Raw genomic sequence first — 21,472 nt, 5'->3', positions numbered from 1 at the left:
CTGTACAGTAGTGGCACTTGCTTCACAATTGACGATGTGGTAGGTCAGTAGTGATGACCACCACGAGCTATTTCTGGAAAGGTGGCATAAAATTGGAATACCTAGTTCTTGGATTAAATCAGAAAGCCACCTACTGTATTCTCTTTAAAGTCACAAATGAACAAATAATGTAGTGCAAAACCTTACTCTTAAGTGGCAAAGAAAAAGAGTGGAATAAATGACAAATAGCCAAGTTTCCAAAGAATGAGAATACATAATCTAGTGCTAGGGAGACCAGCTGTGGTCCTCAAGAGCCACACAGACCGGTCTGGTTTTCAGGATATCCACACTGAATCTGTTTGGTCTAGTCGGTAGATACCATGGACTAACTCCCAGCAGAAGTCCTGGGCCAGATCAAGACTTCCTGTTGCTGACTTGACTCTGGGCAAGTCCCACCTCCCCATGCATCTTGACTGAGCTGCAAAAAAAGCCAGCTTTAATCTGGTCAGTTATTTTGCATTTTAACCCTTAAGATATTGTGAGAATCTAAAGTCCGTCCATAACAAATAGCATGGAAGTGCTAATAAAGCAAGGAGCATTGCTACAGTGTTTCATAAATAAGTATATTATACCTTTATTGAGTTCAAATGACATTAACACAGTATTTAAAATAAAGTACACCAAAATGAACAAAATCATTTTAAACATCAAATACTGTACACAAAATGCATTAAGTGTCAGTGCATATTCTAGAAGCATAACATTTTGCCTTCATTTAGTTTTTACTAAAATATGGTAACTTAAATAATTAAAAACTATGTATCTAGCAGTTTTAAACTGTAAACAGTATTATCACCGTGTTATGAGGAGATCCTGATAGCACTGCACCAGCATGAAATCAATAGCACCTCCACTGCTGGAGTTACAACTTCCTAGGGACGATGCAAGAGCACCAGCCAACCGGACATGGGGAGCCCTCACTCCTGTCAAGAGTCTAAACAAAATGAATTCAAGCAGCCTACAGAAAAAAAAAAATAAAACCCTTCTGAACAGGGAGGAAGCCATGTCTGGAACAAAGCCCAGCGGTCACCGTTTTTTTTGGTGTGGCCTTGACCCTGCCATTTGCCACAGGGACATGCAGCTTACTTTAAAAGCAGCAAAAAAAGCACACCAAGAACAGAAACACAAAGACAAGACCTGCTTGTGTTGTATTCCTGTTCATAATACTCACAAAAAAAAAAAAAAGCCAATGCTGCCCATTCACTAGCAACTGAGAATGGACATTCCCTTGCAAGATGTAAGACGTTACTTCATTTGAGTCTTCCTTGGGTCCCTGTAGAGAAAGAAAAGCAGCCATGACAGGTCCTGCTGGAAAGTAATCAAAGCTTGAATGGCTAAAAACATTTCCCCAATTCAGGAGGCAACATTGAAAACTAAATTAAACTATAAACCTCTACTGGAAGGAAGCTGTTTGTCTATCCTTTCTGACCAGGAACACAAGTTTAAGTAGAAGTCTATAAGCTGGCGTTAGATCCTTGTTTTGAACCAAGAACATTGGCACATTTGGGCATCAATACCTACAGTTTATGAATAGTGGAAGGGTCTTCTTCCAAAAGTCAAGATTTAAAGAATAAGTGTTATGCTCTTGGACAAGTCAGATTAACATTTAAAATACTGCAATTTCCTCCCAACCATTACGAGCTTCTAGACGAATTAGCAGCCTGGCAAAGCAGCCTCGTATTCCTTTGCTGACTGCACAAGATAAAAACCACCACCAAGGCAGACAAAAGATTGCAAAGCAGGGCAGATTGTCCCCTGTACTGCTCATTTCACTTCTGTAGAAGGAACTCCTACTCTTGTCCATCTCTCCCATCTGCACTTTAGGCTCTAAACACCCACTTCTGAGACAAAGTCCAGCATGAGGACACCACTCATTTTCTCACTTTCCTCCAACAGGAAGATGGAAAACTCACTTCTAGGAAGTGATGTTTGTGTTCTGCTTTGAGAACACAACAATTCGTAACATGTTTAAAAAGGGTGCCTTCCTCTAGAAATGACCTGTGCTGAAATCGTATCCAAAGTCTATGGAGAAGCCATGTGGGAGAACGATTTGCCTTTAACATGACTCCCCACCTCCATTTTAGGCTTGGAGTCCAGCTTGGCAGAGAGTGAAGCTATGGTGCAGTCACAGCAGGACGGTACTTTTGTTTCTGCACTGGCTTCTGTGATGTATTTTTCATATCTGTCCAGGTATGGAGGCCTTTCAGGCAAAAGATAATAATGGGTTGAACTTGCCTTCTTCCCGTTCTCAATGATGGGCAAGATGCAAGGGATCTTGTTGGCAGATCCCTCGCTCAACTGTCTTTGTAAGCCTTTGTTGCTGACGTATTTGGGATCTGGAGCAAAGCTCTGCGTAGGGGGCATGACTCCATTGAGGTATGACGGCAGGCTCTTAGGGCTCGGGGTGCGGGAGTTACTTCGGGATAGAGGCTCTCTTGGGGGTACTTTAGGTGGCCTGTCCTCATCACTGTATGTGTTAGAAGTGACTTCAGCAGACCACCTTCGGTAATCAGGTCTGACTGGTCTAGGAGGGATAGGAATCCTAGGTGGAACCTCTGGTTTGTCTTCATCAGAATTAGGAGATGCCCTATTCAAATGGCTCGATATCTTTATAGCAGGTTTATTGTATGATCCAGCTGGCCCTGAATGGGATCTTCTTAGTCTCCGGTGGGGTTGCTCCAGTTTCTGGGGTTTTGCATCTTGTATGCATTCGGTTGGAGCCACTGAACTTTTGTCCACCGACTTGGCTCCAGCTGCAGCATCGATATAGGCATAGTTTATCTGGCCACATCCTCTGAAGCTCCTTCGACCTGGAACACCATATTTAAAAGCTAAAGGCTTGCAGTCCTGCAGCAGCAAGTCAGTCTCCGAGCTGGTCAAGAATTCCACCTCACTGTCCACATCGTCTAGTAAGAGGTCCTCCGAAATCGGCAGGGGAGGAAGCGGCCTTGAGCTGCGATCACTGCAAGGGACAGCATGGAACTGCGGCGGCCCGTTTTTGATAGGGGTGTGGGGAGGAGTCCTTTCAGAACAGATGACCCCATTCATGGAAAGTTTCTTAAAAGACGGGACAACCTGATCTTCCTCCTCATGCATCAAGTGTTCACCCGTCGGCATGGTAAGATGCAATGGGCTTGGCTTCTTCGAGGGAAGCCTCATGGTGGTACAGCTGTATTCGTTCATTAGGGCTGGTTGTGAAATGTGCCCTACACAGAAAAAAAACGGGATGAAATGGTGAACATTTGAAAATACAATACATTCAAGGTTACAAATCCTGTACAGTTACCCAGATGAACATTAAATTCTGATCAGTCACACACAACTTCATTTTACTACAGTAACAGCAGCTAACAACTCCCATCAAAAGGACATTAACTGCATTTTAGCTTATAGCTTGTTTTCAACCTAGTCCTCTAGACACATGCGGCTAGTTGGGTTTTTAGGATTTGCATACAGTAGAGTGTGCATGCAAGTCTCATGCATATTCGTTGTGAATATCCTGAAAACCCAACTGGCTGGGTGTGTCCTGAGAACTGGGTTAAAAACTACTGGCCTATAGCTTCCTGTTCAATGGATTCCACAAATCAAACACTCAGCTGTAAGTCTCATTTAAAGTCCCTCCCTCTGGAAATAGAGAGGATATTTTTCTCAAAGGAAACTCAAGGCATGGATTGGATCAGATTCATAACCCCATTTCTTCCTTAAAAGGGGAAAAAACTTGTCCTACGAGACATACTGTCTCACTTCATTTTGATACAAAACTGAAAAATTTAAAATGTGTTTAAGTCACTGTGCTGAGGCTACAATCTGTCCCTAAAAACAGAATACTAAAAAATGAAATAAAAATGTAAATATGAAATAGCTTCCCTAGGGGGCAGTGTGACTTCAAATAATTTTCAATCTACATTTTCCAGAAAAATGAAAGTCAAGGGAACCAGGGGTTTCTAGGAGTTTGTGTATGGGGGAAAAAAATTTGATACAGTTTTATCAAGCCTTTAAGCCCTAGGCCATTTATTTAAATGAGGCTTGGAGTGACCAGATGTCATGGTCATCTGGTGGCCTATACAGAATGTATGATGAAGCCAGAGTCTGATGGACAGGTGCCTGCATCACCAACACAATTTTCTTATCTTGGTTGCCAGTCTAGGCAGATAGCACAAAAGGCAGGTCAGGCCCTCTCCAGACTGGGGCAGAGATTTGCTAGCAGTTCAGCATGAGGAAATCTGGACCTCTACAGCCCCTGCTTATCTAATTAAAAAATGGAGGCGAACTTTCTCGTTCCAGTGCTGTAGACAGCATCTTTCACAAGTACTGAATTTACTAGCAAGATTGACAAATCTTTTGCAGGTCAGTACTCCAGGCAATCCATGTCCACCTTTTATCACAAGTCTCAAAACCACTGGTGAAAATTAAGACTTCTGCTTTCCAAAAGGCTTAAAATTCAGCTAGTGAGGCTGTGACGGATACATACCGATGGATAAATGCTGCGGGGCAACCGTCTTCAGATTATATGCCATTGCTATAGGGTCCATGTCAAAGTAGGTGCTGTAAAACAAGACGACCCTGCAATTAACTCAGGATGCAAGATTGTTTTCCATCCGTATCTTATGTTACAGAACTTAGGATGTTAGGCTTGAGGAAAAAAAAATCTATCTACAAGTTGAATGGTTTGTTCCTTAGTCTTCTGCTGATTTGCAGGATCAGACTTGAGGAAACCATTCAAGCAGGGCATTTGTGCCACTATCAGTGGCTCAAGGTGTGCAGACAGGGCTCTTCCCAGCTGGGTCGAAAAACTCTGCAGCTCATTTCCTGGCAGGTAATGCTCAAAGCCATTTCTGCAAGCAAGTCAGGGATGTCTCCATCTGAAGCGGCTGCCTGAAAACAGCCTTCCCTACCACAGAGAGTGCGCATTACTTTTGGCTGCATTTGCAGGACGCATTGCCAGGGACACCTTGGGAGAAACTGTTGCAAAGTCTGCAGGTATTTTATCAACAATGTGGCCAGTTTGAAAATATTTCTCCCGCCTCTTCCCCAAAGCACTTTCCTAGCTATCGCAAGTATGAAAAGTCTTTGCTGCCTCTCACATGAGCCAGAACAGGAGAGCACCAGTGTTAAATTTCCTCCTGAGGGGTGCGCTCACACTCCAGTATTGGCAAATACCCCATGGGCTCTTAAAATTTAGATTTGCCAAAGTCAAAGATCCAGGTGTCCAGATTTGGAAATGAATACACAACTGAAATACAAAGTTTGCCAGTGTGCTACTTCCACTTTAATTTTTGCATTTATTACAGGAAAAAAAGCATCTAAATTCAAGTGAATTAGATCTGATTGGTCCTAATGTGAAGTAAGATGGCATCCACTGACTTCTGTTCTTGGATGTTTGAAGTTGATGACCATGACTTATAGCAGATAAGTCATGGTCATCAACTTCAAACATCCAAGAACAGACTTTGACTAAGTTAAAATTTTAATGTTACACTTTTGGGCTGAGAAAAAAAAATGTATTGGTTCAAGAAATCCTCTCATTTGTCTGGGCAACTGTTCTTACAGGGGTGGCCAACTCCAGTCCGAGAACCACAACCAGGCCAGGTTTTCAGGATACCCACAATGAATATACAAATCTCTCTTGTGCATATCCTGAAAACCAGGACTGTTTGTGGCTCTTTAAGACTGGCACTCCTGCTCTATTACCTATTAGTTTGGACTTATCCTCAAGTAAACACTTTATAAGCAGATACAGATTTGACCAGAAAACTCAAGATGCCGACTGTCAAGACCATCTCCTTAGAAACCTAACGACAGTGGGTGTCAAAGGAAGGATTGGGGGAGTGGTAAAGATGTGTGAGCGGGCAGGACTCCATGTGAATTTGGGGCCTGGGGCACTCAAGATCTGCTATTAGCTATACAAGTCTCAAGACATCATATTCAAAATGGTTTTTAAACACTGGTGATCTCTTGTTGCATCTACGTACTCAGATGGTGAAATACTTAAGATTTCAAGGCCATAAGCTCTCCAGGGAAAACACCCTAGCATAGCCTACATGATCTCCCGGTCTCTGGATGGGTCTCGAAGCTGACAAGCTTAAGGATCGCAGTTTTCTCCAGGCCAGCATGGCTACTAGATCAGCATTTAAGAAGTTAGCTGCAATGAAGAATGCAATGCTTTCCACAGCACCTGCCCTCCTACCCCCAAGAGTTGCTGAGAAGTTCCCAAGTGACTGGCTGAAAACAGTTGCCCTATGGAACATTTGAGAGACATGATGTCCTATTTCTAACACCGTGTGCCTAATGCTACACATTTCAACAAACAAAACCAGCATCAAATATGGACAGGGTTTGTAACTTCTAGTTATATCTGATCTAGAACTAACATCCATGTAACCTAGGAAAGTTAATTCTATGCCGAGTTATGGTGATTTCTAGTGTAGACTGCATGAGAGGATCACTCTTCTTACATGAACATGAGATGAGAATAGGGATGAGCATTGTTTAACAAATGCAAACAGACTGCAATGAATGAGGCCATTTTTGATCCATTCCTAATGGAATGGAGCAAAGATAGCCACTGCCAAGTTTTCAGGAATTTTCATATTCATTGCCTTTCAAGAAACAGGCTTAGGCCTAGAGCAATATTTTGATAAGGCTGCTAGAGGCAATTTTAGGGTTTGTTTAATGCTTTTTTCAATTTGGCAAACAAAATGTAAACAAGCCAAATAATGAAAAAACTTCAAAATTAGAGCTGCACATCCCTACAAAACAGTATGTTTTGTCTCAACATACTAAGTTCTACTCTAACACAGAAGTCCTCAGACCATAGACACAGGGTGTTCATTTTCTAGTCAACTTACTTTTCAAACCCACTGGTACTAGCCCAGTATCCTTTTGGATTTACTATGCCTTGGCCATTCAAAAAATGGATTTCATTCTTCAGAGAGACTCCGATCTCCTGGGCCACTGACATTGTGCCTCAGTCAGAGGTCTCCAGCCTTTAAATTCCTTCAGTGTTTTCCAATGTCCCAGCAGCTGTCATTCCTGCAAAAAAACAAGAGCAGACTATGATCACACTAAGCACTGTAGAACTCAGCCCATCCAAAGCACCAAGAAACCTTAACACATGCCTGGCCCATTACAGCAAGTTTATTCAGTCACTCCAAAATATGAGCCAAACAGGTTCGCCTGGTGCTGTGACCTATGCACAGGACCTGGGTTTGATTTGGGTCAGTCTTTGCTTCCCAGGTTGATTGGGGGATGCTGCAGACGTGCTGTTCACAGCTCTTGCAGTCAAGGACTGTTCCTGTACTGGTTGCCCCCAGATTGGGAGAGAAAGTAGGAGGGTTTATGGGCAGAATCTGGATAGTTGCTACATAAAAGTTTGTCTAGCCATAGTTCAGAGGCCAATTCTGGTTGAGCTATAAGCCCAAAAGACAGGAGGAAACTGCAAAGGCAAAAGTTAAAGCTAACAACTTTGTTTTAGTTATGTTTTTTTTCCTAGAAAGAAATCGTATGTGAACATTTAAGTAACCTAGGGGACTAGATCGCTCTCTAAGTGACCTCTTTCTAGAGGTCCAAGTTGAAATCCTAGTTTTCTGTTTGTGAAAGGACTTTGATAACCCCATGGTCTAATACAGGTGGATATATGTTTGCAATACAAAGCCACTGTCAAATCTTCAGCTGTGGTCTGAAGGCAGCTCATAAGTGATGGAACCCGGTAAATCAGGGGTCATACGGACACCGAAGCCCATCTATGCCGTATCCGACTCCAGCGAGTGCATTGGAGTATTGCTTTCAGACCTCATTTCCTTGTCACAAGGAGTGACTGCCAAGGTGTGCAGCAGAATTCAGATTCACAGGAATCTGCCAAGGGGCTCATGTGAATGCTCCTGCTATGGCCCTTGCAACAGGAATGAGATCAACCATGGAGGAGCAGGCTAATGGGCCGAGAAGGGAAGCCAGGGTCCAAATCCTGCTCCTCGTGACTCTGAGCTAGCCACCTCCTCCCCTTCACAGTCTCAGCTGGGGACCTGCATAGTACAGCCCTCCATCAGGATGGAAATCCTACAGCTCAGGTTTTGGAAAATACTAGTTCAGTCTAAAACCCAAATCTCATTTCAAGTAGACCCTGCAACAGACTATTCCCATTGCTTTCATGGCCTCTGGTGAATTCACTGCATCCTTTTAAGACAGATAAAATGTGGCAAACAACTTCCTATTCCACACAGGTAGTTGCACAACAGATCATTGCGACTGCCAAAACACAATCTTTACAATACAGACAATAAATCCATTAATGTTGCACTAGATAGTGCAGTGTGACTCAGGGGTAGTAACATTTTTCTGTAAACTGAAGGCAAAGTACAACAGCATTGTGAAAGAAGCAGCTCAGAAAAATGTTCATTGAGACAAGGTATATTCTAACATTAGCAATAATAAAGATCAGATGTTAAGCCTGGTATTGCAGAATTAAAATGTCCTGATATTCCTCCTAACATCAGGCTAACCAAGGTAGAAGTGTCCAACTTTAAAGTTAGTCTAGACTTTGCACCCAGCTTGCTCAGGTTTTAGACAAAAATGTAAGGAAGAGCTTTATAATGAATCTGATTCATTATGCTTTATCCTATCCTCCATAGACAAGAGAATAAAAGCCTTGTTAGATCCAGCTCTAACTGAAAGCTCCTTATGCAAAAGTAAGAACTTCATGATTACCCCTCCCCCAAAATACTGATAGCCTTTAAAAAAGACAGGATGTCCTGTAACAGCAGAAGGCTATCTTAGGGGGCTCACGGGAGCCAGCATCATCCTGGTCCTGATCTTCTGGTTTTCATGAGAAGCATGAAACGTACTTCTAGGAGTTTCCACCCACAGTAAAACCATATGCCGAGTACGTAGCAATGGAAAAAGATGAAATCATGGTAAATGCTGGTAACTGCAGCTAGAAAAAATGAATTTTCTGTGACAAAACAAGACATTCAAGGCAAGATGGACACAGCTTTCACTTAATTTTGATCCAATGGCTTTTTGTATGTCAAATGACTGTCAAAAGGCACTGATACGTAAAATATAGAACAGTAACTAGAACACAAGTGTACCTTTAACTTTTCTTCTTTTGAAAAGTCAGTCATTCAGCAATCATAACTGACATGGTTGCTTCTATTTCTGGAAGAAGATGTGGGTGCGGTGTAGGAGCCCAGCACACACTGTCAGATGTTTCATGCCAGGCCAGGTAGGTATCTGGTAAACTTGACATGGTCTCAAAGGTTCATGGGCATCTTTAGAGAATGTTGGTCTAATAATGAAGGGAGTCCATCCGCAGAGAAGCCATCTTTCTCCAGGACTTAGGCCTCTTAAATTCTGCACTTTCAAAGCTAGTGAATCTCTGTACCACTCATGATCAACAATTGAAACTAAATGCCAGCTTGTGTTTCAGAAACCCCACAGCATTAATGATATTTAAATTCCTCGGCCAAGGTTGGCAGATCTGCAGGAATAGTTTCGGGAGGCAGGTCCCAGAATGTCAGATCTCCCTCAGACTAGCCAGACATGCTGTGAACAGGGAAATATTTGGGGTCCTCTGATGTACCACTAAGAAGGGTAAGAAACAAAGCTGCCAAGCCCGGTAGCAAGCAGAACTAGCCACCTGAGTCTCACTCACAATCAAGTGTGCCCCACACTAAGCAGTGGCCTGCATGCCTGTTGTCACCCAGCTCTTAAAAGCACTAAACAGGTTATTCTCATCCCTGAATTTTCAGATGAAGTCAGTGAGTGGTCATTTTGTAGGATTTTAAGGATTATGCAGCTTTGTGTTTGGAGGAAAAGCTTTTATTCTACATCTTGCATGCAAAATAGCAGGAAAAAGAGCTTAGGCCTCATTATAAAGCTTGAGAACTACCTATGAACATAGTTCGATGTAGTGCATCAATCCATGAATCACTCCAGTAAAGACTGAGGACCATTCGCAAAAGCTCAGCAGCACCACACTGCCCTGCGATTTGGAAGCTTCTTGCTATCTGTTTAACTCATGCACTCCAGCTTCTTTGCCAGTTGCCCTCTTGACTTTATAAAAAAAATGAAAAGCTTTACAGATTTCCAGTAACCAACTTCAGCAAGCATGAGCTTTTGAGAGAAAGATCTCCAACCAAATAACTCATTTTAGATATTTTATGTTATTTTATGTGCCTTGATGTAAACAGTTGTGATGGTAAATTGCTTAACGATTGTTTATTTATTTTAATGGCTTTTTATACCAACTGCAAACCCAGGTTACACACTGTATAATACTAACTTGATGGAAAGCCAAAAAAAAAAATGTTTGTGCGCTTCTGGTATAAACCCTAAATTGACAATGGAACTGACTGGTTTGAAGACAGCATCCAATTCTTAAAAAAAAAAAAAATTGTATGCCCTGACTAATTTGGAGAACCTGCAATGGTAATGAGTTCAAGAATAGGGGAAGGGGGTGAATGTTTCCTACAGGGGGTTCTTCCTCCTGCGGCAAATATAAATGAAATATTTTTAAAAGGCTCTGTTCTTTTAGCACTATGATGAGCCTGAAAAGTAACGCGGCGCAGAGCCAGCCAGATGTCAGAATCCAAGTCTAAAATCCTTCCACCTCTGGCCATGTGACCACTCGCAGCCTGGCAGCTTCATCTTACTGAACGCAGACTTTTGTCTAATGCACTTAAAAAGTTAAGCAATGCCATTTCTAAAGAGGATACGAGGGAGCATTGCTCATGAAAAGATATGCAAACATTTCTCTGCTGGCCTAGGCCAGTTCCAAAATGCCATAGAGATTCAATAAAGTCTCAAGCCTGGCAAACATTAAGATCTTAGGCCCATGGCGGTGGAAGAACAGGTTATAATTCCATACAGACTGCTTCACAGCAACGGAATTAAAGCTTTTAAAAAAAAAATAGCCATGCAACTAACTTATCCCTCCAGTCTGAAACTGCTAGAAACTGGCTTATAGCTTCTACGTCTCCTGCAAGCACCTGGTGCAATCAAAGAAAAGGTTTCCTAAACAAAAATGTTAAAAAAAAAAAGCCAGGCAGCAAAAGGCAATGGACAGCAAAGTGTTCATAGGGATCTATAGACAAAAAAACCCTGGGTGTTTCACGGAAGCCCAGCCCCCTCCACCTGTACCAATGCCAAGAAGCTCTGCTAGTAATTATGTGTTAGCTTGGTGATGCTGTCGGCATCCGCGCTTTCAGCAGGGCGATTGTGCAACCAGGACCTGCTCCAAAATCCCTCTGGAATTCCAAGCTCTCATGTCAATGAGTGAAATATTTGCACAGTCTCTGTCTTGGGTGGGGTGAAAAAAAAATGCTCTATTTTTCTTCTTCTCCCTATTGTTTGGTCACCTGCCATTCATATACAATTTTAAAAACAAGAGAGCAAAAAGTAAAAACGTCTCCCCCCTGTCCCCTCTGTGAAAGAAGTCCCCTGCTAATTATAACAAGAAGAGTGTGTGTGGGAGGAGGTGAACGGCCTGGAGTTTTCACTGGGGACTGGTAGTGAATGGGTACCTTATGAGGAACTCAAGCAGAACTTCCTACTTGCTTTGAGAGAGAGAGAGAAAACCAGAAAAAGTGAACTTGACAAAATAATTGCACATTGTTTTTCTTTTGAGGGCTGCATTTAGTTCTAAAAGCAAGAGCAGAAGTTGGAGGAAGACTGTGTGGGACGACCATGCTATTTCTGAGAACTAGGAAGAGGGCAGGGGAGAGAGAAGCCTTCAGTGCAAACGTTTGAGACAGATACACAATGCATACATCTGCACAGTTAAAAATGTTATTTAAAGAGCCTCAAGCTGCATGTGTCACTACACATGGTGAAGCCAGATTCAGTCAATCCGGCTACTGGGGTTCAGCCCTATGTAAAGTATTTTACTTAAAAGTTATAGCACAACTGGAACAAGTAGACAACAGTAGCAAGTGATTTACAGGGATGATCAACTTCCTAAACAGGGTAGGGTTCTTCAGCTTGAGAAGACAGGAGGTTAATGAAATTGAGGGGTAGGGAACAGGTCGATAGGGAACGTTATTTATATTATCAAATGGTATTAGAGCTAGGGCGCACAGCCCCGAAACTGAGAGGCATCAGATTTAAACACAAAATAGACTTTTTTTCCAGTCAATACACAATTAAGCTAAGGAATTTTGCGTTTCCACTGGGTCCATCCAGTGTCAGAGGATGCCGTGCCCAGTGGATCATTGCTCTGACCCAGCATGGCATTAACATCCTTCTGTTTTTAACAGCACACCAGGTGAGGTGCAGGTACCCCCCCCCCCCCCATAAAAATTCAAGAAAGTCCAGGATAAGCAGAGAGGTTGAAGGGAAAAACCAGAGATCAGTTGTGGGTCTTAAGCCCTGCACCATACCAGGAATGAAATTTGGGCAGATAGAGGCTGTAAGGCAGGTGAGGAGGGACATGCAGGGGGGGGGGGAACAGTTTCACCAGGTTTTTACACAACTGGATAGAGAAAGGGGAAGGAAATGTCCAAATATTAGTAGGATCTGAATAATTTTAAGCTCTGAGCAGAGACTCCCAGCTCAAGATCTGTACTCTTAACCTTATTTCTGTGCGTACATCTGTCAGATCCCAAGTAAAGATACATCTTCGGTTTTAGGGACACAAAGCAGAGTGTTGATGGAAGGAAAAGCCCGCGTCTTCTTTCGGTGCTTCACCGTTGCATCACTGCTTGTAATTACACATTCAAGAGCAGAGAAACCAGATTTCAGAAAGTAACTTTACTACAGACTTAGATGAACCATTTTCATTGGCTCTTCTGGAGGGAGCATCAATTATATCCAATTACAGTCACTCCCAGCTTTATATTAAAGAAGGACTCAAGAAGCAAAGAATCCTATTTTGAAAAGATTTTTCTTCCAGTAGGGCATCTTATTCTATTTACTGAATCAATAAACAGATAGTTCCTGCCTCTGGCACCTTCGGTGCGGCATTATGGGTTCAGCCTGATGGCACAAAGCTCTGCCGACAGGAAGCAGAGCAGACACCTCAGACCTTTCAAGGCGGCGCTATGCCACGCTTCCCCCAAAATTAACACATTTTTCCCCAACTCAGGTGGGTTTGATTTAAATTCAAAAAGCAGACGTGAAATGTGCGACAGCCTCCTCGCCTTTGCACATGCTGAGGAAGACCAGGCATGAGGAAGCAGTGAGACTTACATCTACAAAACCAGGGCTGGATTTCTGACCGGACACCATGGGACAGAATTCTGGTGCCTTATTTCAGACCCTGGTGATGGATATGACATTTGAGCCAAGAGATTGATTCTAGCTCCATTCCACCCCCTTAGGAATCAGAAGAGAGCAGGCAGATTCCAGCCCTGAAGAGGAGATGGAAGAGCACAGCTTTTATCATCAGCTGCTGCTGCTTCTGTTGTGTGCTCCGGCCAGGGCAAGAGAGTAGATAAGTATCTAAAGGTGACTTGCTCTCCTCTAATGCAGCAGGGTGGGGGGTACCCGAGAACTACTGAGGGAACCCAGGCATGAGATTGAGTAGTATTTGTGCATACCTACCTACCAACCCCCCATAAAATTCAGTCTGCTCCTCATCCTTTGTGGCTACAAGTCCTGCACAAAACTGGAACCAGAAAACAGCTTTGGCCAATAGTGATGCATTGTCTTGGCTGGGTAGGTCCTGGAAATGTGAATCTTTGTAGGTTGAAATGCATTTTGCTGGCTTAACTAAAAAGCTACAATTCCAGGTCTTTTGCTAAACTAAGGCGGTTGTAAAGAGTCAGAATGCCCACGGAAGATCCTGGCATTTGTGCGAAATACAAGACTGGGTTCTTCGCATGCCACAGCTTGCCCTTCACAGGTTTTATTTACAGCCGGAGCTATAGGACTAAGATCTGCAGCTTTAAGCTCCCAGCGTCGTCTCTGCTATCCGAGCAGGACAGCACCCAATCTCTTGCTGCCTTCTGACCATCTCCCACTCAGAACGGCTCAGCTGGCACCGCTGTCTCAGACACAGGCGAGCGGCTCTCGGGTGCAGCCATCCTGATGGGACCGGACTTTGCTTTCTACGAGCGAGGGACTTGATGCTTCATGCTTTTCCTCAACCCTCCTAAAAACTGACCCTCAAAGCTTGTTATTAAACAGGCACTTATCACTTGGTAACATACCAAGACAGGCCCAGGTACAAGATACACCTGAGTTAACGCCAGCCAGTCAAAAACATCCTAAAGTTACTACAGTAAAAAGGAATTGCCTGTAACCGGTTTGCTGGCATGTCATTAATTAATCGGGTGAGTAATTTAAAGGGGGCAGGGCACATTTCTACCCTGCGACTCATCCAGTTCTGCCCAGCTTCTCTTGACAGTGGGCTGTCACTTCCTCATCGCGTTTGGCAACTTGGCATTTGTGGATTCCGGAACAATCAAGGCAGCTCAGAAAGCAGAGTGGGGCCCATGCAGCTATCAAACTGCTCCAGTTCCTGGTTATACTGGAAAAGGACCCCCCCCCCCCCTATGTTCATGTCAAGTCACTCTGCCTCTCGGGATGCAAAGTCGCTAATCACTTTGGACAGTATTTATGTTTCTCTAGTAATCCTCGGAAAGGACCTACCCGGGCCGTCATGTTAAACTCTTTCAAAAGGCCCCCGTTTGTACTGTGTATAGAAGTCAAGGTCCTGCTAAAAACCTTGAACATGAAAAGCGTCTTGAGGTGAACAAGCGCACAGCAGGCTCACCAAACACCAGCTTTGTACTAGGACAGGGGCAGTGAGACCATCATAGCCAAGGGCCAGGATGTACAAAAGATGGTTCACATGCCTAAAACCTCTCCCCATCATAGCCCTGCTCAACTATTACTTGCCAAAGGCCACTGGCTTTTATTAGCCAAGCAGCATTTTCTCCTTACACCCACCGTATTAAGGATATGCTCCAAGAGTCTTAACAGCTAAAGTTCAGTGATGAGCCCTCACGCTCAGGAGTGTTCCCTAATCCTCAATTTAAGCTTATTCTTTTCTGTATTGGAGACCCAAGACATTGGGGGGGAGCCAACAGCAACTAAGGCAAGCTAAGAGGGAATCAATCAGATCCCTTCTTCCATGTGTAATCCATTCGCGTGAAACTTGCTCTGCTTTTGGGGGAAATCACCAGACTTCAAAATCTGGATTCTCCAGGACCAGAGCTACTAAATGAGCAATACTATCGGCAGAGCTCAAACGTGGTCAGATAGTCCTTCCTGTGCATGGCATTTGTCGTGTACGCTTACACAATAATGCAAAAAAAAAAATCTATGATCTTGCTGAGTAGGAGATTTAGCATCAACGACAGTCTGTTTAGGAGAACTCCCTGGCACAGCACAGAATGGATCTTCCGCACACCTAGGGTTTTTACCACCATCATTAGGAGACATCTTTTCTGAAGGCAAACCTCCTGCAGGATCAAACCCCAGGCTGCCGTTTCAGATCTGCAAATGATTCCATGGCACTTCATGGTTTAGGGCTGGTAAAACTACCCCTTGTGCTTTCTACCTCTACACCACAGAAAGCGTACCAAGGACTGCAGCTGCTTGCACTATACATTCACCGGTAAAGCCAACAGCAGCCAGTCAGGGCAACTGCCCACTGTCCAGCCCTGCACAACTGGCAAGAGCATGTTAACACACAAGACGGTAAGCTTCCCAATCCCATTTCTAGCAAGCAGGGTAATGTACAATTCCAGCTATATTTTCTCTTCATTACATTATGTTAAAAGCTAACCAACACTAGAGACCATCCTGCATTTTATCATATAGTAACAGAGCAATGTGTTCACGCTGGGAAGCAACATAACTTTTCCTAAAACCTTTGTTAAAGTGTCACTCTTGGCAGCTTTACTTGCTCAGGTCTACAGCAGGCTGCACTGCATTATAGTCAGACTAGATTAAGACTGACAAAGGATTCATGCTAGAGCTGTAGCCAAACCGTGATGGCTCCCTGCCTTAAAACTTGGAAACAAATGTCATTCCAGCACTTTGGTGAGCTTGCATCAGACTTACAACTAGGAAAGTCACTAGTTTTTCCAAAACCAAATTTTTCTCTCTAGATCAGATATGCCAGTCCTAGAAATAGTCAGCAAATTTATATTTTTTCCTCAATAAACCCAATGCCAGGATGCCAAGACACTAATCATTTAGTCAAACTAGTAATATTTAACAATGAACACCCTTTCCAAATATCTTAACTCTGCTCAGTTTATGTAGAGGTTAAAATCAAGAGCTCCTGCCATTAAGAAAAAAAAACACCTTTAAAAAAATTCCAGCCTCACCTTTCTTCACCTCTGACAGTTGCCTGGCAACCATTCTTGTCCTACCTGTGTTGCAGGTGCACCTACGGTCATTAGCACACCTTAAAAGCTGCAGTTCCCTTTCCGATTACATGCTTGGGTTTGTAGCTTAACCACCTAGTGGGGATTTTTTAGCAAGCTAAAAAGGGAGACGTGATTCTGCTGATGATGAAATCACAAGGCAGTCTCTTAATATGAGAGAAGACAGCAAGCATAGTTACTAGGGTTTTTTTTTCCCAACTCCAGGGTTCTCTTACACAGATAACTAAATTCTCCAGTACCATAAAGGATTATTCTAAAAAGCTACAGTTTTGAGCCACACTATGAGATCTATAATGCCCCTCGACTTAAATTTGGCTCCTTAAGTATTTGAAAGATGCCTAAAAAACACTAAGCTCCCCCACCAAAAAAAAAATAAACCAGACACAACGAAGCCATCAAGTTACCAGTCTTGGCAATATACATTTAGTCCTAAGGACTGACAATCTACTTTGCACTGTGCTTGACTGTAAAAGCTGCGCTGTTCCAGGAGTCTTGATAAATGAGATGTTTCCGCCTTTATGTAATTAGGGCTTTTGGGCAAGTGCACATTTCGACAGCAGCCACGGACTTCCCGAATCTGCGTGGTGCAGCTTTAATCCGCTTTGTAATCTCAGGTCAGCGCGCAGACCTAGTCGTTGCCATCTCAAGGACTCCAGCCCGGTGCAGCAGCACGCGAGCTGCTCCGATCCCAAAGGGTAGGTTCCGAGGTCAGGCCGACCAGCGAGGATATGTCCAGGCGGTTTCAGAAAGCGAGTACCGAAGGGTGCAAAATTAAAATAATAATAATAATAAGACGCGCATCAACCACGACCCAGGGTATAGGGAGACAAAAAGAGTGGAAATGAATGCGCACGATTACCATAAAGGGGGGGGGGTGCTGTACAGATTGCTGACCTCCCAAGGAGATTAAAACAAAAAAAAAATGAAAGGATAAATCGATGCCTTTTCACTTCCATCCCACCCCCCCTCGAAGCACAATTTCCAGAGCTTGATCTGAGCGCAGAAGAGTTTGGGGGGGGGGGGGGCCTCTTACCTGCGAGCAAGGCTCATTGCGCGTCCCCGCACGGGCTCAATGCAGCCCGGCCATGTCCCCGCCTCCCCCGGGCCGCACGCGCCGCTCAGCCAACCCCTCTGCAAGTGCTGAGGCCGCGGCCGCCGCAGCCCCGGTTTTATGAAAGGCTGGGCCGTGACGTCACCGCGCCTCCGCCCTCGCTCCCGCCTCCTGCCCCCGGGAGCCCCGCCCACCCCACGGAGCCTCTTAAAGGGGCCGGGATTCGGCAGATCACCGCTTAACTCAGTGCTGGGGCAGGAGGCGCAGAGCTGGGGGGGGGGGGGGGGGAATCCAAGGGAAAAGCAAAACCGGGTAACTGCCTTTTCTACACATAAAGGTAGATTGTCTTTCATGGCTCAGAAAGCCTTTAAAGTGCAACAGACCGGTTAATTATGTTGGTTGAATACGGATTACAGAATGCACAGGAAAACACAGAGGGTTCAATGCAATGCGGGTAAAACTGGGGAACCCACAATGATGAGATGTGTGCACCTTCCAATCTCATTTTCCTCTCCCCCACGGTGCCCAATCTCCAGCCATCTTCTCCCCCCATGTGTTCAATCCCCAGGATCTCCTCCCTCTCCATATTTCCCCCTGTTAACTCCCCTAAACCATCATCTACCCTCTCCCCCCAGCGCTCCCCCATCCTTGGTGGACCTTGAGCTCCTCTCCCCTCTCTCCCCCTGGCCAATAGGGCAGAGGGAGACGAGGCAGCGGCTGCTCCGGGGTCCCGATCCACCACCGGCTTCTCTCCTCCTCTGAGAGGGAAGGTGATGGGGAAGCGGATCGGACCGGACTGCGCCGCCCGCTCGCCTGTGCTGTCTACCTACACTCCCCCCCCCCCCCCTGCAAGCCAAGGCCCTGTGAAAGATGCCGGAACGCAGCCCGACAGCGTTCCGCCGGAAATCAAGCCCCCGCGTATTAAAACCCGTCAGCGGCACTGGAACATAAACGGAGAGCAGCGAAGCCAAATGCCCATTTCTAGCGCCGCCCCCGCCATACTGAGGACGGATTCGTCTTTTATTGCGCCAAAATCCCAAGGGTCTTGCCTGACCCCGCTGATAAAGAGCTGCTCCGTGGGCTGGTGCCAGGCAGAAAGAGAAGCGCAGCGGAGCTGGCGCCCCCGTCCTGGCACTGACTCGCGCCCATGTGATCCGGGGCTGCTCTCGAACGCACGTCCCCGAGCACCAAGTGCCCTTGCACCTACATCTCCCTTCCTCTCCCTGCGCTCCTCCCTCCCCTGAGTCCGAGGAAGCTGCTGCCGGAGTACTCCCGCGTTAAGCAAGCTTGGCCAGCACAGGCAGACATGGCTGGATGTCATGGGATGTGCGGCTGGCACCCGGAAAATTAGCACAGAAGAGGCAACCCTTATTCTCCCCCCTCCGTCTTCGGCCCCTCTGGTTGCTCTGTAATATTTGTCCTGGAAACAGGTCAGGTAATTATGCAAATACAACTACTATGCTAGCAATTTTCAAAAGCCATTTACCTGCCTAGGGTAAAACCTATTGACAACCTGGGTGGCATTTATTATAGCAATTTTCAAAATCCCACTTCTACAGATGGGTAAAATGCATTTATAGTGCAAAACCCAAGTTCAGTGGGTAAATGCTTTTGGAAATCAGGCCCCTAGGTGTGCACAGATTGCTCATTTGTACCTGCTGTCACAGGTCTTACTCCATCAATACTCTTCCCCTCCACACACACTTTGTGCTTGTCCCATGCCTGCCTGAAGTCAAGATTGTGCATTCATTTTTTGTGACTTTATATGCATCAATATATGCATAAAATCAGTTTTATGTACATAAATCTGATTTTATGTGCATGTATTACAAAATGCATTCCTCTCAGTGAGAAAGCATTTTCTCACCTTCCTTTTGAGCTTACCTGGTTCACAAGGTTACATATTCATCAGTCTGTCATGTTTGTACATTTTAGAGCAATATACTGTAAGTAGTCCAGAGAACATTTTCTTGTATATACCTCAGCTCTCAATTTACTTACTTTCTGATGTACACATTTTTTAAAAACAAATTTCTAAGAAAGAGAAAACAACGTAGTCCTCCATAGGCCAACATCCATATGTTCTTCATGGGTGATGGGCTATACTTTTTAATAATTTTTTAAATCACTATTTTCTGTGAGTGCAAAATTGCAGTGTTAAGAAGTGCAAAGTCAAACATGTCAAAGAATGATTTGGAAAACCTAAATTCGAATGTGAGCGCTTCGAAAGAATTTTTCCAAGAATCCAGCAATTCAAAAAAGCATTTTATACTTAACTTTCAAAAACGAGTTAAGATGAAAACCCTTTCATTCCTTGAGAGTTAAGATGGACTTGCTTTCATGCCTTTAATCCACAAGAATATTTTTTGCGCTCTTTATGCGTCTCTCCTTCCTAGGATTGGTGGTGCTTTCCTTCCTGCAGTGAGCAGCAACGTTTATCTCATATCTTCTTCAATCAATATCTCCCTCCTACGTGGACCATGCTTTGCCCTGATTGGCTTCCTCAGGAAGGCACAACCCAACCACCTGATATTCCATTAACTAAAATTAAATTATAACCCCCCACTGTTTTCAGAAGAATTCTTTTTTTGTAAAGAAGCCATTTCTGCGTAAAAAAAACCCAACAAAAAACCGCCAATAACAATAGAGAATGGTAGAGTTCAAGGAAGGATTTTCTCAAGTGCTTCTCAAAAAGTGACACAGAAAACATTTAAATAATAAATATGCCATCATCAGGTCACCTGCCAGCTGCTTTTGGTATTTTGGTGTACAATATATTTCTCTGAATGCATTTAATTTCTGGTAGCTATGTATTGACAGCTGGTTTGGTGTAAAGGTATATTTCTTGATGGAAGGAGTGGGTGGGTAGCTTGTCTTTAAAACCCAATTTGTTTTATTGGTTTCCAAATTCACCATATCATATTTTTTTTTAAATTTTGACTGAGATCTTGAAGTTTTCATAATAGGAACTGCATATGGGTGCCACCCTGGGCAAGATACTTTATCTCCCATTGCCTCGGGTATCCACTTAGATTGTAAGCTGTTTGGGGCAGGGACTTATCATATCTGGAAAAACATTGTAAAGCACTTTAAGCTTAAACTGGATATGTGCTCTCGAAATACAAAATTCTATATTATGTAACAATCTAAACCAAAATATTGCATTTGACCTGCAATGTTATGGAACACAGTTTTTTTTAGAATCCCCCTGTTCAAATGCTCAGAGGATTAACACTTTCAGTATTGAGACATTCTAGTTACTCACTTTATCAAAATGTGACATTTTGGCCTTTTAGGAATAAGTTAGTATCATGCTGTTCAGTAAAAAAATAAGAAACAACCCCCAAACTGACTGATGGTTACTACAGCAAACTTTGCATATGTAACTGAATCACAAATGCTCACACTCCTTTCCTACAAAACAAGTAGGTAAAGCATAGAGAGGCATGCTTTCAGGAATGCTTTCCAACATAGATTTATAGAAAGTGTGTGTGCATGGGTGTGAACGATTTGTGGGACTGGGGGGTGGGGAATGTAACCCCCTGTGCTAAAACAAGCTGTAGTTCACCCGGTTTATAAAAAAAAAAAAAAGGAAGTCTCTCAGTCGTGCTTCCTTCCAGTTACAGGCCCATCTCCAACCTGTCTTCCTTGGGGAAATTGTTAGAAAAAGCAGTATATATTCGATTTAATAATTATTTGGTAGCTAATAATTTCTTACATCCTAATCAGTGTGGCTTCTGAAAGCACCATAGCACTGAGACATTACTTGTATCGGTAGCAGATTTCTTCTTGTGCAAACTTGATAATGCAAGACTTGTTATAACTGTTTTCTTAGATGTATCTTCAGCTTTTGACATTGTTGATCAGACAATTCTATTGGAGCGCTTACGTTTCTTGGGGATTGGTAGTATAGTTTATCAAAGGTTCAATTCCTATTTATGGGAGAGAACAGCAAGTCTCTTTTGACAATGATCTACAGAATGGTTTGGTTTGCATTGTTGAGTGCCGCAGGGTTCAATATTATCTGTGGCCCTTTTTAGTATCTACT

The 21,472-nt window shown here is 43.8% G+C and overlaps 1 protein-coding gene across 2 annotated transcripts; it reads right to left on the bottom strand.

Moving 5' to 3' along the window:
- Positions 1-588: 588 nt before the first annotated feature.
- ERRFI1 (ERBB receptor feedback inhibitor 1) lies at positions 589-19,835 on the bottom strand. 2 transcript variants are annotated; one of them, XM_029578160.1, is made up of 4 exons: positions 19,701-19,835; positions 6,888-7,071; positions 4,511-4,584; positions 589-3,245 (listed from the first exon to the last, which is right to left on the bottom strand). In XM_029578160.1, exons 2-4 carry the CDS (start codon positions 6,998-7,000, stop codon positions 2,062-2,064), a joined length of 1,371 nt encoding a protein of 456 aa, XP_029434020.1. In that variant the 5' UTR covers positions 7,001-7,071; positions 19,701-19,835; the 3' UTR covers positions 589-2,061. The 2 variants fall into 2 exon arrangements, with proteins under 2 accessions (XP_029434020.1, XP_029434019.1); XM_029578159.1 differs by lacking the exon at positions 19,701-19,835 and adding an exon at positions 17,407-17,529.
- Between the last annotated feature and the right edge of the window lie 1,637 nt (positions 19,836-21,472).

The sequence above is a fragment of the Rhinatrema bivittatum genome, chromosome 15, assembly GCF_901001135.1.
Source record: "Rhinatrema bivittatum chromosome 15, aRhiBiv1.1, whole genome shotgun sequence".
NCBI classification, from domain to species: domain Eukaryota; kingdom Metazoa; phylum Chordata; class Amphibia; order Gymnophiona; family Rhinatrematidae; genus Rhinatrema; species Rhinatrema bivittatum.
Note: the sequence above shows the minus strand (reverse complement) of the source record. Positions and strands in the feature narration are given on the sequence as shown.

Bases quoted from the DNA above. Each gene is read 5' to 3' on its own strand.
- ERRFI1 (XM_029578160.1), bottom strand. From the start codon at position 7,000: ATGTCAGTGGCCCAGGAGATCGGAGTCTCTCTGAAGAATGAAATCCAT. The intron at 4,585-6,887 runs GTAAGTTGACTA...CTTGTTTTACAG, and splicing joins AGTACCAGTGGGTTTGAAAA to CACCTACTTTGACATGGACC. The intron at 3,246-4,510 runs GTATGTATCCGT...TTTTCTGTGTAG, and splicing joins CCCGCAGCATTTATCCATCG to GGCACATTTCACAACCAGCC.